Source organism: Pelodiscus sinensis, chromosome 1 (genome assembly GCF_052426305.1).
Source record: "Pelodiscus sinensis isolate ZL-2025 chromosome 1, ASM5242630v1, whole genome shotgun sequence".
NCBI classification, from domain to species: domain Eukaryota; kingdom Metazoa; phylum Chordata; order Testudines; family Trionychidae; genus Pelodiscus; species Pelodiscus sinensis.
The window spans coordinates 21,336,260-21,355,122 of record NC_143052.1 but is presented as its reverse complement, the minus strand read 5'-3'; the positions used below and the strand labels follow the sequence as shown (position 1 = coordinate 21,355,122).

The window sequence follows — 18,863 nt, the reverse complement described above, 5'->3', positions numbered from 1 at the left end:
TCAGGGTGGCTGAGGGCTGGATCAACCAGCTTGGTGGGCTGAATCTGGCCCATGGAAGCTGTCTTGCCCACCTCTGAGGTAAGGGATTTGGGTGCAGGAGGGTGTGTGAGGTCTAGGAGGGGGGTTTGGGTGAAGAAGGCAGTTGTGACCTGGGGCACAGGATTGAAGTATAGGGGTTTGGATGGCAGAGGATTGAGGTTGTGACCTAGGGCAGGGAACTTAGGTGTAGGAGAGGGTGCAGGGCTTTGGGTTGTGCCCTAGGCAAGGAAGGGGCTGTGACCTAGGGCAGGGGACTTGGGTGCAGAAGGAGGTACAGGGGTTTGGGCTGTGACCTAGGGCCAGAGAGCATTGTGATCTGGGGCAGAGGCCTGGGCTGTAGGGTCTGGGATGGGGTATGGGCTCAGGATGGGGGGCAGAGGGTTTGGCTTATGGGGGTAGGAGCGGGAGGAGGAAAAGAGCTAAGGGGGAGGGAGGGGCTGGGGTGCTAGAGGCAGGCTCTGACTGGGAAACTTACCTGTGAAACTCCTAGCCAGCAACCCAGCACATTTTTCCTGCAGGAGCCTGCCCCACCCCCACAAGGCTGCAGGGCCCTGTGCTCTGTGAATAGGAGATGGGGGGTGGGAAGGAGAGGGGACGCGATGCTTCATGTGCTCTCTGTTTTTCAAACAGGCAGCTTCCATGAGCCAGAAACCAGCTAACGGAATTGTGCTGGGGCAGGAGCAGACATGAAGCACTACTCCCTCCCTCCCCTCCCCTCTGGGCTCACAGTCTGTGGAACATAAACAGCCTGGCAGCCACTTTTCTGAGCAGGGTGCAGGGGTGGACAAGTAGGGCAACCTGCCTGAGATTCCCCGCTGCACCCATGGGCTGGATCCAGTGGTTTGACCAGCCGGATGAGGCCCACGAAGGGTTTTTTTCCCAGGCCTGCTCTATGCTAAGATGACGATGAGTATTTAAGAATCTCACTGTGTCCCACATGGGACAGAGAAGACAGCTAATGGAAACCATTCACTACTAGGTGTTGAGCTGTAACATGGCCACAGTCAGTTGTACTTCAATGTCACTCTCATATAAGGGCGGTTCAGTGAACTGTGTGAAATGAATTGGCTACTTCAGTCTGTTTTCTAGTAGACAAGTATCCCGATCACAAAAGTTACTATTATATACATTTGGCATCCTACCGGCATCTTTGTTCAAGGATCAGCAGATAGCAAAGGATTAATTGGATATGAAAACTGAGCAACATTGTCTTTTCCCCTAACATGCCAGTGTTCTGGCATACTGACAAAACAGCATAGGGGAGCACGCATTGTGGCTATACAGACTGCACATGTTCTCAAAATAAATAATGGTTGGACCTCCTTGGTCTGGCACCCTCAGAACCTGAGTGGTCCCAAACCTGAGAGTTTGCTGGACCAGGGGAGGTCAAAACTCCCCTGCTGGCCGTCAGCCCTACTGTGGGTTCCACTCCTGTCCAGCAGGGCTCATGGCCGTTGCCTTCCCCCCGCCCCCAACACCTCTCTGCCACTGGGGTTGTTCCTTCCTGCCAAGCCAAGGCTCCTGGCTGCAGCTTCCCAGCACCCCAGATGTCAGCTTGACTGGGGCTCCCCTGCAGCTGAACTAGCTTGCAGCTTCCTGGCTGCCACTGGCTCATCTGGTAGCTTCCAGGCTACCACTAGTTCCTACGCAGCAAGGTCTGGGCCCTTGCTTCCCCGCAGCTGCTGGCCCCACTGCTGGCCCCACTGCAGCCGACACACCAGCCTTCATGCTGCTGGGCTCCCAGTGGGCACCATTCCCAGCTGCCCGGACTCTCCGGTCAGCAACATCTGTGGTCTTTGCTGGTCTCCAGGCATAGAAATCCAACTTATTAAGAAACGTAGGATGAAAAAGGACCTTGTGAAGTTCTGCAAATTTGAATACACGTATCTTAGCATTTTTAAGATGTTCTTTCCCAAATTTCAGCATGCATTCCTTCCCCCTATTTGTCTTATCTGTTCGCCATTTATCTTTTTAGTAAATACTGAAGCTAAAATGTCATTAAATAGTTCAGCCTTCTTGATGTTTTCCACTATTAACTCTTCTTCTGCACTAAGTAGAAGTCACACACTTTCCTTCACCTTTCACATGCTCAATGGTTTTAAAGGATGTCTGTATTTATTTAAAGAATGTCTTTGTATTGCCTTTTATGTCCCTTGCAAGATGTAATTAATTTTGTGCCTTAGCCTTTGTGGGTGCATCTACACTGGAGCCTGAGTTGCGGGACCCATCACACTCACAGGATCCTACAGCTCAGGTTTCAATCTGAATACAGGCATCTACACTGCAATTTTACAGCTTTATAGCCCAGTCAACTAACTGAGACCACCCACAGGGAGGGTTAGCTCAGTGGTTTGAGCATTGGCCTGCTAAACCCAAGGTTGTGAGCTCAATCCTTGAGGGGGCCACTTAGGGATCTGGGGCAAATACGTGAGGGATGGTACTTGGTCCTGCTGTGAGGGCAGGTAACTGGACTCAATGACCTCTCAAGGTTCCTTCCAGTTCCATGAGATAGGTATATCTCTATATATCATATTACAGGTTGTCCCTACATGCTAGTGCTATTTTTGTGTACTAATACTCAGCAATTTGTCCAGAATTCTACTTTTTGTAGGGTTCCTTTTTATTTTAAATTAATTAAAGTGCTCCTGATGGATCAAATAAAATTATAATAGAGTTTTGCACTCTGCCAGGGCTCTCATCTGTTATGGGTACCAAAAATATTAATGGAAAGTATGTGGACATTTTTACTATTATTAGTTACCTTGGACAGGTGTACAGGTAAAAAAAAACTTGGAAATATAAAACACATGCTTAATATTCAAGAAAAAGCCTGGATTGTGCATAACATTAGCGTTACTGTTGGAGATTAATTTTTCCTGTTATCGCGCCACACTAATAGGTGGAGTAAGTGCGGCCTTACAAGGGAGACTGATTTAAATATAGTCCTTGGAGCTATATTTCAAGACTTTATAGAAGGAAAACAAACATAAGAAGCTCATTTGAATCATTTTTTGGCCTTTTCTCATTTTATCAAATTGTCATCCTCATGAAAAAGCCTTGCATCTGTTCATATTGCATTGGTATTACAGAGACTTTGATTAACAAAGAAAAGAAAAGAAAAGAAAAGAAAAGAAAAGAAAAGAAAAGAAAAGAAAAGAAAAGAAAAGAAAAGAAAAGAAAAGAAAAGAAAAGAAAAGAAAAGAAAAGAAAAGAAAAAGGGGGTGAGACTGCTATGATTATGATCATAATTGTATCATGTTATATGACTACACGCTTTACAGGCAAATGAAATATATGGGGCCTAACTCCTGTACTACATCAATGGAAGAGTGGGCTCAGGTTCAAAGCATCTACCATTTAAGTCAGAGACAATGTAAGATTTACTAAAACAAAAGGAAAAACTATGTAGCACTTTAAAGACCAACAAGATGGTTTAATAGGTGATGAGCTTTCGTGGGCCAGAAGAGGGTTTAAACCATCTTGTTAGTCTTTAAAGTGCTATTAAACCATCTTGTTAGTCTTTAAAGTACTACAGGCAGTCCCCGGGTTACGTACAAGATAGGGACTGTAGGTTTGTTCTTAAGTTGAATCTGTATGTAAGTCGGAACTGGCGTCCAGATTCAGCTGCTGCTGAAACTGATCAGTTTCAACAGCGGCTGAATCTGGACGCCAGTTCTGACTTACATACAGATTCAACTTAAGAACCCCAGGCATCCCCAAGTCAGCTGCTGCTGAAACTGATCAGCAGCTGATTCCAGGAAGCCCGGGGCAGGGGCTTCCTGTAGTCAGCCACTGGTCAGTTTCAGCAGCGGCTGACTTGGGGACACCTGGGACAGAGCAGCTGGGGTGCTGCTGGGTTGGTCCGGTAGCGCCGCCACTCCTCGGCGGTACTGGACCAACCCAGCAGCACCCGAGCTGCTCTGCCCCAGGTGTCCTGATTCAGCCGCTGCTGAAACTGATCATCAGCAGCTGAATCAGGACTCCTGGGGCAGAGCAGCTGGGGTGCTGCCGGGTTGGTCCAGTAGCGCCAAGGAGCGGTGCTGCAGGACCAACCGGCAGCGCCCCACCTGCTCTACCACAGGCCCGGAGCTTTGCTCCACGTCTCCCTGGTCTGCTGAGGGGGGGGCACTAGCTGCGCCCCCCCCCCCCCAGCAGACCAGGGACACGGGGAGCAAAACCGCAGCGGCGGTGGGGTGCCGCGCCTCCCGGCTTTGCTCCAGGTGTCCCTGGTCTGCTGGAGACGGTCCCCAGCAGACCAGAGGCACCGGGAGCAAAGCGGCAGCGGCGGCGGAGTCCCGCGCCTCCCCGGCTTTGCCACAGCAAAGCCTCAGAGGCGCAGGACCCCTCCGCCTCCCCGGCTTTGCACCGGGTGTCCCTGGTCTGCTGGAGACGGTCCCCAGCAGACCAGGGGCACCCGGAGCAGCTTTCTCGCCCCAGAGGTCGAGGTGGCGGGACCGCTGTGCTCTGGGCGGTCCCGCTGCCTCTGAGCTCTGGGGCGAGAAAGCCCAGTTCGTAAGTGCAGATCCGACATAAGTCGGATCCGCGTAACTCGGGGACTGCCTGTACATGGTTTTTCCTTTTGTTTTAGCAAGATCAGACAAACACGGCTACCTCTCTATTACTATCCAATGTAAGACTTAGAGATAGTAAAAATGAAGGCTGTTGGCTAGTGAAGGGCAGTAAGTTTTACAGCACACAAAAGCACACCGTTGTTGCTATCAATGTTGCATATAGATGAACTATTCTGTTTACTATTTTATAGTTTGTTTGTATTTATAAACAGAAATACAGTTTCATGTCCTTTTTGTTTGTTTGTTTATTTTTCCTATGTGACCTTTTGATCTCCCCTGATCTCTGGGGCCACAATTGCTCTAATCAGCTCTCTTCAGGCTGTTCTACTACTTACAATTGCCTGTAGTACCCCAAAGGCCTCATCTAGCAGGAAGGATTCAACTGAGTGCAGACTTCTCAGTTCATTACTCCTCCCCCTGCACTGCTTTTTTAAGGGATGTGGCATAGATATATGACAGACTTACACCATCTATGGATTCCCCCTATTACTGGGGGCTGCCAGCTCATCCAGCTTCAAGGGAATTTTATGTTACTGCAAAAGCTTGTCAGGGTTAGGGACCAAACTGTTTAGGTCCAACCTATTTGGAAAATAAAACTAACCTACCGAGACAGGTTGTTTAGAAGCCTATTTTATACCACAAACACATCAAGATCCAAATTATAATTAAATCCATACTATGGCTGTAACAGTATGGATGATTCATTTGCTTATTTTAACAAATCCTAATCTAGGAACTGTAAATTGTACAATCATTTCCCTCACCACCACAACTTTCTTCATATCCACTTCGGATATAATGCCTTACAAAGGAACATATTCCTATATTGTTTAAGACTTTTTCTAAGGGATTCATGTAAAGAAGTATGACAACTCTCTGCTAAACCCTTGACGACAGAATTCAGGGCCTTAGCAGCAGTTTATGACACACCAAAGAAACAGAGAAACCTTCCCCCCATTGTTTTAAGAAATGATTGCTTTCCCTTAGTACAAGCCAGGAAACTCTGCAGAGCTGAAGGGAGCAGGGGAGGAAATATTTGTGCAGGAAAATCCATGAGCCTATCTGGAAAAGTAGAATGTTAGCTTTTAAATACAAAAGACAATACAAAGTGGAGTTTCTTGATGTAATTTTGCAGTGTTTCCTGAAAGTAGGACAGCCTATATTCCATTCTTACCTCATCTTGAGACTTGACCAACGTTTTAAATGTCTTTTCCCCGCTTTCTCCGTCAATCATTTTTTTCCGAATCTATATGAGGTGAAGAAAAATAAAATATGAATATTGGTGTTTTATACAACGTGATTAAAATTTTCCAATATCCATTGCATCTTATGAGCAATACTATCACAGTAACACATTGACAAAAATAGCCCATAACAGCCTCTTTATCTTACCCCCATTAAAGAACACAATCCTGTCATTCAAATACTTGAGAACAGTCTTGTTGACACTAGGGAAAATCCACAAGACAGTAAGAATTGCTTGTGTGCAAGACTAGGTTCAGTGAGCATGAGTATTAATTCCTCTATTCTTTGCAAAGCCAGAATCCCCAGGGAAATCCACAGGAGTTTTGGATGCAGACTTAATATAGGTTGCCTAATAGTGGCAGAGCTGTATTAGTCTGTAACTGAAAAACAATTAAAAAATAGTGAATAATTTTGCCGCATCTTAGAGGCTAACAAAAAATTGTAGCTGGTATTATGGGCTTTCATGGGCACAACTCACTTCTTCAGATTCATGGAGTTAAGGGGTCCAGTTTCCAAATAAATAGTACAAAAAGAGAGGGGATTGGGGGGGCGGTTATATCAGAGGCTCATCTAACTGCACATCCACCAATGTGATCTAAGCCATCAAGTGACAGCAATGCCCCTCTGCCATGTATATTGGCCAAACTGGACAGTCTCTATGAGAAAGGATTAATGGACATAAATCAGATATTCAAAAGGTAACACAAAGAAATCTGTTGGGAATATTTTAACTTGCTTGGGCACTCATTAATGGATCTCAAAGTTACCGTATTATTGCAAGCCAATTGAAAAAAAACAACAACTTGAAAGGGAGGCTGCAGAAACTAATTTCATTTACAAGTTTGATATCTGCAACAGGGATCTGAACAAAGACCTTGCGTGGATGGACTACTACATTCTACATCCTAATGACATAAAAAACCAAGCACTTAGTACCCACTGTAACAGCTTCATTTAGCATGGACACTCTAATTGACAAACTTTTCCCTTCTCGTCCCCCCCACCATTCCGTCTCTTTGTCTGATATTTATTCAGAAACTGGACCCCTTAACTCCATCCATCTGAAGAAGTGTGTTGTGCCCACGAAAGCTCATGAAAACTATTTTCATCATAGCTATTTGAAAGTCAGTTGTTATGTGCCATGGTTGTGCAAGAATGAATCTTTAACAAATCTTACCTAGCACTTGAGTTTATAATGATTATATAAGCTAGGCAAGTCCTATTTTGTTGGGGAGGATTGATTTGTTTGTTTGTTTTTGTTTTCGGGGCTTTAAGTTTGCTAAAGTTTGTGAAGATTTGCATATTTTAGTGTTTTAAACTTAGTTGTGTCATTATAATAATTTTGCATTAGTGCAATGGAGGGAAAACATTTTTGTTTGAATATTTTCTGTAGTTCAGTAGTATCCTTTAGAAATGTAATAAACAGAGCTATATCTCTCAAAGTAGGTACTACATTACAAGTCCATCTTACCTCAACTTTAATATCATTTTCTAGTTCAGCATCCAGAAAATCCAGGGTAACAGGCTCCTGAGATTTACGATTCTGAAGCACAAGATTTTAAACAATCAAGTAATAAACATCTCTCACTTGATATTATGAATAAGTTATTGGAAATCATTCAAAACCTCCCTTAGATAAAAATATAGACTGTTGAAATAGGATTACTTACCATACTATCCTTTAATCAGATGTAGCATTACGAATTGCTAGTACTACCTTTTCACTTAAAATAGATTTTAAAAGAGAGAGGCAATCAGATGAGTGATTACTGGTTAGGGTCTGTCACAGAGTGTTATGACTGATGGCTGCTTCCTCTGCTACTGGTATGTCACAGATTGTAAGCATAGTATCAGAAATCTAAGATAACCTGTCATACAAGGAATCACTCCTTATGTTTCCTGCCACCACAAAAGAGAGGGGAGACAATTAGCATGTAAGTTTTCTGAGTGACTAGTAATATGTAACACCTGCACTCTACCACGATGAAACTTACAGCACACTGCAGATTTGTGGCAATGGCACGAGATGATTGCCAATAGAGATGAAAGGGGTAGCAAGTGCAAGAGAAAGGAATTACAACAGGATAAGGTCAGATGAAAAGAACCTCTTATGGAAATGTGTTATAGAACATTCACTTGCCTCTTAAACAAAAAGTCTGATATCATGTGTAACAAATGAAGTTCTGATAAAACAAGATAGCACACATCTAAAAACATCTAAAATTAATCACATGACTAGAATCACTGATTTCAATGTTCTTCAGCACTTTACTGAACCAGAATCTAACTCATCAAAAGAACTAAAATAGAAACTGTTGTGACCTGCAGAAACATGTCTTCCATATTTCATATTCTGTTTGCTACCTCAATAGCTGTGCATACATGTTCTTTAGAATGGAAGGTCACTACGTTGCACTGAGACCCTGTGCATCAGCAGCACTTAGCAAGTTTTCCACTGGAGTTATTTTACACACAATAGACAAAAGTAAGGGAATACCTAAAGGACTTGTTTGTGCAGAGTGGATTCTGACAGAATCTCAGACACACTGTAGCCAATGTGCTTCACATATGTGATTTACAGACCATATAAGTAACTTCAATCTAAATGAGACTCAGTATGGGTTTTATTGTTGTTTCGTTTTGTTTTCTTGCTGGAGTATCCGACAGCCTCAATCTCTAATGCAAAACACCCCTATGAGATAAGGAAGTAGTTATTCCCATTCCACAGATAGAAACGGAGGTATTGAGAGGCCAAGTAACTAGCCTAAAGAGGAAGTCTTTGGAAAAACAGAAAATTAAAACCAACTCTGTCAAGTCCCAGTCTACTATTCTAACCACTAGATCATCCTTGATGCACATATCAGAAGCTAAGAATGAGTATATGTTTGCTGGATTAAGGCTCTGTGTAGGATTTTTAATGCACAGAGTCAGTGAATTTGGCAGAACAAATCAAAGGCCACTAATAGCTATAATTTTATAACCATCTGTTTCTAACTATTCCTAGTCCTGAAGTAAAAGCTCCTAACAAATCCTGGTTATTCAGTAGTTATGTAAGGCACATATGTAGTTCAGTCTTTTAAGGGAAATAATTATGGGGCATAGTTTTAAACCCTGTGAACATGATACTATGGGACAGACATAGTACAGAAGAGAAAACAGGCCCTCAATGTATTTTATTTTTATTTTCTGGAAAATAATTTGCTTTGGGTAAATGGGACATAAAATGAAGATTTAAGATATCACTTTTATCCATCACTGTACTAGCATTCCCTGTGATGTAATTAGCTAAGAAAAATGTATTATTTCTTGACATAGTCTAAGCTCCATTTGACTAGCTAGTTAAATCAAGGGGATCTTCCAGATGTCATGGGATCAACTGCTGTAAATAATAAATCTAAATGTCTTTCAAAGCAGTGGTTATATTCTTTTTTTGTTCTAACAAACGAAAGTTCTCAAGATGTATCCCTCACATTTTGAAAGATGTATCCCTCAGATTTTGAGAGTAGAAAATCATGTCCTGTATGTCTTGTTAGGAAATGAACTCATCTAAATGATTTTGGAGTACTGGGGATGGTGATTTGCTGATTGTGCTACAGTGATACAAGTGCTTTAGTGCAATATAATTCACATGGGTGTAAAAGATTGTAAGATCAGTCTCTAACATTCTAGAGAAATGAAGATGCAAATTATTGGATGGATGGATGTTTTTCATTCTCTCCATAAATAAGGGTTATTCTCTTGGAAGACAATCAGATTTTTATATTTGAAAGCATACGTTGGACAGGGTTGAACAAAGCACTCTAAGGTAAATACTGCCAATTAACCACTAAAGGTGTATTTATAACTGCACAGAATCATCTGATCTTTTTAATCTAGAACATATATAATTAATCAGCTTGAATGCAAAATCAATGAAATACATATCACAATTCATTACAATTTTATCTTTTGCTATTCATCAACTTTTTCCAACAAAATCACACTCAATAACACATAGCAAAAGGCTAAAATGTAAAAGCAAATAAAAGTATGTTCTTACATGCAATGGATAATGAACAGCATGATCAAACCCAAACAGCATGCATGAAGGCATTGCCATGGCAGAAGTGGCATTTTGAAGTTTGTATCCCATTCCAATACACAAAGGGAAAGAAAAGAAAAGAAAATGGTAAAAGAAAGCCATCACATCAAATTAACGGAAACTGTATCAAATGATAACCTGGGCTAGTCTTAGTTAAGGAGTCCCAGAGGTTAGGTGACTGATTTAAAACACAAAGAAACAGTGAAATTCATGCAACAAAAATATGCACTAAATGCATCTTGCTGTTTGCTTTAGGGTCTCAAATTACTTGATTCATTTGCACTTTATTCTAGCATATTTATGAAATACAAATTATCCATATCTTACAGATAAGAAAACTGAAGTGAGTGAACATTAGATCCCGAAACTCACCAAAGTCACAAAGGAAATGTGTAGTAGAGATTGGAATAGATATGTTAACTCCTAGTCCAATAGTTTAACCATAAAAACCATCTTTTCTCCCTCTGTGGGGTTTTTTCTCTCCTGAAAAACTTGTTTATTTCTCAGGTATTTGGACTCCATAACAATTCCCTTCCTCTAGGTTGTCATTTGTTTAATCTATTTAATGATTTATTTATGTAATGAAGAAACAACAAACCTTCTGTTAAGTTTGTTCTTCTGTTTACCTATTCAAACATGCACACAACCATACTGTATAAGAACTACAACACTACAGCACAACTCAACTAAATTAAACAGAAGTACAGCAGCAGAAATGAAGCACACAAACAAGGTTAGTGCAAATCTACTTTCAGCCTGAGCAAAGAAAAGGATGTGTTATTGTTGTAAGAAAGAAAGAAAGAAAGAAAGAAAGAAAGAAAGAAAGAAAGAAAGAAAGAAAGAAAGAAAGAAAGAAAGAAAGAAAGAAAGAAAGAAAGAAAGAAAGAAAGAAAGAAAGAAAGAAAGAAAGAAAGAAAGAAAAGAAAAGAAAAGAAAAGAAAAGAAAAGAAAAGAAAAGAAAAGAAAAGAAAAGAAAAGAAAAGAAAAGAAAAGAAAAGAAAAGAAAAGAAAAGAAAAGAAAAAAGAACTGGTGCAGCAACATAAAAATACGTTGTTTCCACATCAGCACTTTGTGCTTTGAAAGGATTTTGGGAGCAGGCCTTGAATATTCTCAAAATATGGCAGTCTCTCTTCCTTACTTTGAATTACAACAGTCTAGGTTTTAACCTGTCCATGAAAGGGTAAAACCTGGAGATGTGGACTGTCAGATTCTGTCAGATACATTAAGCTAATACAGGATCAGGCTAAGTTTGGAATCATGGATAAAATCATAGCCCTAAGTGAATAAATGGGAATTGTCAGTGACTTCAATGGAGCTAGGATTACACATTGTTTCAGTGCTAGTTAATTAACCTTTGTCTTCTTTTCATAAGCTGCTAACTTCACATATATATTCCCACATGTGTAGGATAATGACATTTTATATTGTATTCAATTCTTTGGCTCACTATTTATATAGTTAAACCATTCTTTTTTATATTTCAGTTTTCAATAAGTGTTTTGTATGCAATGGACTTTTATACTTTTTGAAACTGCATCACGTCACTTATTTCCTTTCATCAGCTTAATATGACTGCTTCTAACCATAGATGTGGTTATGTTGATTGATCAGCGACACCTGCTCCGAGTGACAGATTACATATGCACCACATTTTGACTTCCACGTAGAAAGCTACACAAATCACCAAAATTCCACAAGGGTGTTGTTATACACCACACACGGTGCAGTAAGACTTGGCAATAATTTCACAAACAATCTTCCCCTGACTTTCAGGGTTATGAAAACAAACTTAGCACAAGTAGTCTCTTATTTTTTTTCAAACTGCAAATTCATTTCCAAGTCGGAAGAACGTTTACAGCACAGCTCTAATTAGCAGCTATTAGTAATGCATCATAATTTAAATGAACATCTACAGATACCTTCAATAATCATTTAACAAAGAAGAATGCAAGTCTCATGCTTTGGAAGCTGTTTGTCAAAGTAAACAGTTCCCCAGTTAGGGTCTTCCTACTAAGCAGGGCAGAAGCTTTCCAAATCTTATCTCCAGCTCTATGCATTTTAACGCACTAATGATCACCTCCATCCACAGTTACCTGGATACTGGGTCTCCTTTTTCTCACATTAACTTTTGGTATGCCCACACCAATATGCTGAAGTAATAGAAAAGCAGTAATTTATACCTTCACACCATTAACATGCAGTTAATTATGTATTATCTATACTCAGCCCTCAAGATCTACTCTTCTCGAATGGGCATTTTCCTGAAATAATAAGACTAAGCTCATTTTGGTAAAGTAGTTTCAGAGTTCTCTGTTAGGGTACATCTAAACTACACCCCTCTGTCAGCAGAGGGATGTAAATTAGATGTATTGAAAGTGCAAATGAAGCTAGGATTTAAATATCCCATGCTTCATTTGCATAACAGGGGCCACCGCTTTTTTTCGAAGGAGTACAGGATCTTTTGAAACGGGGCATTTCTGTCGAAAATATCCCATCTAAACTGCTGGGTTTTTTTCGAAAAGCCCCATTTCGAAAAAAAAGGGGTGGCTGCCATTATGCAAATGAAGCACAGGATATTTAAATCCCGGCTTCCTTTGCACTTTTGATACATCTGATTTACATCCCTCTGCCAACAGAGGGGTGTAGTTTAGATGTACCCTTAGTGTCACGTGTTACAAGCTGGGCAAACAAACAAACCATGGTAAACCAAGTTAATTAAATTCAAAGAGAGCTCTACATGTACATAATAGGTACATTTTGCCAGAGTTTTAGTAGACCACAGGAAAAAAAATTCCTTTCACACATCATATTTGCTCCTAACCCTAACAAACCACCTAGCCTTCTGTTTTACTTTTAAAAACAAAACAAACATATATATATATATGATGAAGTGCCTAAAGTACGTAGGACCTTTCTCTAAGTCCACTATAGTCAACGGGAGCATTAATCATGAAGGGTCTGGGTCAGATAAAAGGATATTGATATCAGTTGTAGAATGAGGGGATTATTTATTGTCTATTCCTGAATTTGTATCCTATTAAGACTGAATATGTTGAGACACATTTATTCTAGTGTAACTCCATTGACTTCCATGATTAGATCTAATTCTTGGGATAATTGATTCTTGCTTGTGACAATATATATATATATATATATTTGACAAACTGTAAATTACTATTTAGAAACTGATATAACTCATTTAAAAAAATCATGTATGTGAGCTTAAAAGTGAATTTATATTTTGTTAAAAATATGATTTTGTAGATTGTGTAACATAAATGATGGTGTTTTCTCAAGAAAGTCAGAACAACCACCTCACAAGTTCATAGTGAAGAGCGGGGTTTTTGGTTTGTGCATTGTAACCATAAGACAATATTCCAAAATGTTAATTATGCTGAACAAGTTTTGATTTTAGATAACAGATTTTAGGAAGGAAAGAAAAGGCATTGTGAGAAGAAGGAACTAATGACACTTTAGTGCACTCTCACCTCTTCAAAGGCAAATGCGTAGCTATGTTTTGGTATACAGCTATTGAACAATTTCTGGTAAAGAGGGTTAACATGTTGTTGGTTAGTATATTAAGTTCAATCAAAAATTTCAACTAAAAATTAATCTAGTGTGTTAAGAGACAATTAGAAGTTCTATACCAGCTGTCTTTGTAGTGTACCTTAGTTTGAGAAGGCAGTTCTTGTATCAGTTTGAATTGCATGCACCACACCAAACAAACTGGCAGTGATAAAGTCTAATCTGTATTACTGTTAATAAATAATAATAATAATACACAGATGGAAGCATTCTTAGTACTCAGTTTGCACATTCATAACAACATAATATATCATATATAAAACTATAAATATTGTAGAACATTCTGAAACAACCACTGAAGTAGTACTTGAGGGATATCTCTAGTCATCTTTACTGCACTAATTAACCCTCTTTAATTAAACAAAATCCATACTCTGACTATTTGGAACTGAAGAATATTTTGAAAATGAATCCATATTTGAAAATGAATGGGATTTTCCAAGAAAACCAGTCTTACAGTCATGAGATTAGGTGAGCTTTGGTGAATATGATATTACAGGTTGGACCTCCCTGGTCCAGCACCCTCGGGACCTGACTGGTCCTGGATAAGGGATTTTGCTGGACCAGGGGAGGTCATATCTGGTCCCTCTACTACCGCTCCTCCCAGCTCTGGACCGGCTGCCGGCCTCCTGGTTGGCTCCTCTCCCTATTCCATTCCCACCATTAGCTCTGTTGCCCTGACAGTTCCCCCGCCCCTTCCCTGCTAAGCCGGGCAGACCAGATCCAGCCCAGCTTCCTGTGCGCAGGGCTTCTGGCCTCACTGGGTAACCTTGCTGTAGCACGCTGGGCTCCTGGGCTCACCAGGCAGCCCTGCTGGATTGGACCTAGCGGTCCAGCTATGGGGAACTGAGTAGTCCAGCTGTAGAGGAGATCAGCCACCAGCCATCTACCAGGACTCTCTGGTCCTGGAACATCCACTGGTACTGCTGGACCATGAATGTTGCCGAAGCAGGGAGTCCTGTCTACAGAGGTTCAACCTATATTTAAAAAGGTAGGTCAATAAATTAAAGTTCTGGAACAGCAACAAAAATGTTGGTTGTATAATACATCATGATTGTTTACTTTTTTATACTTGCTAAGTCCCTTCTTAAGAACTATTTCATTTACCCTATCATTTCATCAGGAGGCATGTATACAAGAGCCTGACCTCATTTGGAGAATTTTGAAGTTTGCACCTTCATTAAAAAATAGTCTAATTTTGCAGAGTGCTGACTGACATCAGTAAAAGGAGACATCAGTGGGAGAGAGGAGTGCTCAGTAGCTAGCAAGACTGGCATCCAAATAGGACAATGCATTGCATATTTTTTTTCTCTTTAACAAAGAGCTCATACAAGATAGGAAATGGCAGACACCTGCCTCAACCCTTTTGTTGTTAGGATACCTCTAATAACCTCTAATGAAAACAAAATCATCCAGTAATTGTGCAATTAATACATGTCATCAGTGAACTGCTATTTCTTTGAGAACTATTCAACATGCTAATTTATCAAATGAAAGGTGACTAAGGGAGTCCTTTACGCTTCATCAAAGGCCTAATGCATGTATCCATTAAGCTGAAGTGCATGTAAATTATTAAACCAACTTTCCCTTTTCTTTTTACACAGGAATTTTCATACTAAGTCCAATTTGTAAACCAGAAAATATAGACAAAAAGCAATAGTTTTATAAATCTATTTTATTTTATCAGACATTTCTATTTCTTTCCCTTTGCTATCATTAGAGATCATTATGTTTAACTTATGATCTTTCCTTCCATGCTCAATTCCCCTTTCTGTTAGATCTGGTAAGTAATTTAAAATTTGTTGTTAATTACACCACATAAAAAATACTCAGATGACAAGTTTAGAGTGATGATTACCTTGCAAGATAAAATGCACCACTGAAAATCTCAGATAAGATTATCACATATCCTTGGTACCCTCCAGAGCAGATAAATAGTTGGAAAAAGTTTAAAGCGGGTTTTAGAGCCATGGCTCTATCTGTAATGGGACTGCACTGGTGCAGGTACTGAGGAAGACAGCTGTAAGGCAGACTTCCAAGGATGACCTTCCAACCCCTGATATAGCTGATATCACAGGATGGAAGGGGTATATTGAGGCCAAGGCTGCTCTGTTTCCAAGCAATCCTATAGCTTGTAGGTAGCTGGAGGGGCTTCCCCAGGGTTAAATTATGCAGTCAGTTAAGGAGAGGCCTAGATGCACTTTAGCTCCCATTTCTCCCTCCACTAAGAATCTCACCCATATATGTAAACATCAATTGTCCTAACAAAGTTAATAGCAATTTTAATATTAAATCTAAAAATCTAATTTGCTTTTCACTATTTATCCTGGTTGATTTTCCCCCTTGCTTTTTATACATTTCTCTGAGCCTGGACTGTTCATTTTTACATTTCTTTAATTTCTATTTAATTTGACTTGCAATCAGGGATGTCAATTGACCTGTGCTAATGCCTACGATTAACTCAGGACAGAATTAATACGTTAATTTTTTTAATGTGTTAATCGCAGGCATTAATGCTGCGTTGCCCCTTTGAAGTGCCACTCTGGTGCTTCAAAGCGGCAGCACAAGTGGAGTCAGGGATCAGCTGATCCCAGGCTCCATGCAGTGCTGGCCTGTTGAAATGCTGCTGTGGCGTTTCAAAGGGGTGGCGCACGCGATTACATTTTTAAATCACGAAATTAATCGCGATTAAATTTTTTAATCGCTTGACAGCCCTACTTGCAATTTTGGGTGTAGTAGCGCAATGTTGTAGTGTGTTTATTGCAGACGGTGGGAGGAATATTTACTGAAAAAATGTTTCCAGTGAAAAATAATATAAAACTCACTGAAATATTCTTATTGGATTAGGACACCTGGCTTTGCTCTTTAAAACAGAAGAGAATATTGACTAAGATGGAGCAAAATCTTGTTAAAACACAAATTAAAGATGTAATCCAACAAATATACCATATAATTTTGCTCATGTGAAAAGTCTGATTACAATCTGTGAGGCTACTTAATGAGTAAAGCTGTGGAACACACGAATATTTGCAGGATCAGGGTCATAATTAGCAGAGATGAGCACAAATCAAAACCTTTGATCTGAACATCTCCAAACTTTGAGAAAATGTACATCCTGATTAGATCTAAAGCTAAATCTAAATTCCACATAGCTGGATTATCGCTCTATCCCAAACCCCTTTGGACAAATTTTCCATCAGATCTCAACCCTAGTAATTAGTAAAAATGCAAGAAAAAAAAAGAAACAAAGTTATTGCTTTTTGTGTCTGATTTATAAGTTTGAAAGCTCTTTTCAGTATGAAAGTTCCTCTTCAATCTAAATCTACAGTAGCTCCCAAAGAATAAAAATAACAAACTAAACACTGTCAGAAATAAACTCTTAAGGATTCCATTTCTGAGCCTCTAATTCATGAGGGTCACTTTGGGACAATCCTGCTCCCCTGAAAAAAAAGATAACCTTCAGAATCACAGTTAGCTGCTGTTATCACAAGCTATTTATCATTATATTATTAAAGTAACAAATGACATACTTGACAATAATGATGTAAGAGTGGAATCTTTAATTTTCTTTTTACATCAAAGGCCAAATCCCCGCAAAATCACTGAGTGCGGGCTCTATCAACTAAAGTGAGTTTTGGATCAAATCTCAAATAGGTATATTCACCATTGAGGTGTAGCACTTTAATCAGCAAATACAGTGTGCTTCTTTAATGTCAAATAAGAATCCCAGAGCTACAATGACACAAAATAGAAGATTTTTCATACCTTTGGTTGAAGATCTGGATGAAGTAACACATAACCATTGGGGTCAATTGCAAAATAGTAACCATTTGGGCACAGCTGAAAGAAGAAAAAAAGATTTGTACTGTTAATTAGGCTTAGTTGAATGAAAAAGGTTTAGTTATGGTTTTCTAATAATATTCAGAATGTGAAAAATATACAGCTTATGGCAAAGCTGACATACATTAAGATGGTGGTGATAATCTGACATCAAACTCACCTAATATAGGAAAGATTTTTAAATTTTATTTCCATGGCTTTTATTTTCAACAATGTTAATATAAATTAATTACTTAAATATTTGCTCTGCATATGGGATATAAATGATACCTGCTAACATGATGCAAACTAATATGCAAGGTGAAGAAAAGTGTATTAAGTTAATAAAGAAGATACACTGTGTACAGTGCAATAAAAAGACTACCTAGACCAGGGGTGGGCAATAATTTTTGATGGGGAGCCATTCGAAGATTTTGGAAAGTGGTCGAGGGCCACATTCTTCCATGTTATTAATAGAGGAGGTGAGGGGTCTGGGATGGAAGTTGGGTGCAGAAGGGAGCTTAGGGTAAGGGACTGGGGTACAGGAGGGAGAGTGGGGTCTGGGAGGGAGTTTGGGTGAAGGAGGCAGTTGTGATCCAGGGCAGGGGATGGTGGTGCAGGGTTTTGGAATGTGAATTAGGGCAGGAGGGGGTTGTGACCTAGGGAAGTGGACTAGGGTACAGGGGTTTGGTTTGTGACCTAGGGGAGAGGACTGGGGTGCAGGAGTTTGGGTTATAACCTAGGGTAGGAGGGGATTGTGATCTGGGGCAGGGGATTGGGATGCCAGATCTGGGAGGAGGCACGGGTGCAGGAGGGGGCAGAGGGTTTGGGTATGTTGAGTGGGGGTGGAGGTAGAGGGTAGGGGAAGATAAGGTTTGGGGTGCCAGAGCCAGGCTCTTGCCAGGAGACTTACCAGCCAGCAGCCCAACCAGCCTGTCTGCCTGCAGAGCTAAATGTTTGCAGAGTTTAAAAAGTTTCTCAGTCTGCCTGCCTGCCCAGGCTGTATGGCCATGTGCTTGTGTGAATTACTGAGCAGGAGGGCAGGGGGCATGGTGATTTGTGTGCTGCCTGTTATTCAAACAGGCAGCTCCTATTGGCCAGTTTCTGGCCAGAAGCCAGCCAATGGATTTGTGCTGGGGGCGTGAGATATACTTTAAGCTTTCCCCTTCCCCCACCAGGCTTACTGTTTTTAAAGAGAAATGATCCCACAGATGCTATTCTGAGTGATGTGTTGGGCTGTAAGGCAAACAAGTAAGTCTGCCTGAGGCTTCCCGCTTAGTCCGTGGGCCGGATCTGGGGCTTGGTGGGGCAGATCAGGCCTGTGGGCCATATTTTGCCCAGGTGTGACCTAGATCAAACGTGTGGATGACAGCATTCATGTGGCTACCCTAGATTATGAAATGATCTAAGATCTGCTAATTTTAAGGCTCATGGAACACAAGCATATTGTGCAATTGAGTTCCATCCTGATGACCATCTTGTAGAGCAGCTGATACTGTCTATAGAAGAAGTAATCACCCTC

The 18,863-nt window shown here is 40.5% G+C and overlaps 1 protein-coding gene across 2 annotated transcripts in view; it reads right to left on the bottom strand.

The window, feature by feature from the left end:
* CACNA2D1 (calcium voltage-gated channel auxiliary subunit alpha2delta 1) overlaps positions 1–18,863 on the bottom strand; it is a 653,332-nt gene that overhangs the window by 50,896 nt on the left and 583,573 nt on the right. Inside the window, exons 18-21 of one of the 2 annotated variants that reach the window (XM_075926367.2) lie at positions 17,288–17,362; positions 12,031–12,087; positions 7,327–7,398; positions 5,785–5,856 (exon numbers count right to left, since the gene is read on the bottom strand). In XM_075926367.2, coding sequence (XP_075782482.1) covers positions 5,785–5,856; positions 7,327–7,398; positions 12,031–12,087; positions 17,288–17,362 — 276 coding nt within the window. The remainder of the gene's footprint in view (positions 1–5,784; positions 5,857–7,326; positions 7,399–12,030; positions 12,088–17,287; positions 17,363–18,863) is intronic. The other variant, XM_006117144.5, reaches the window with a different exon arrangement.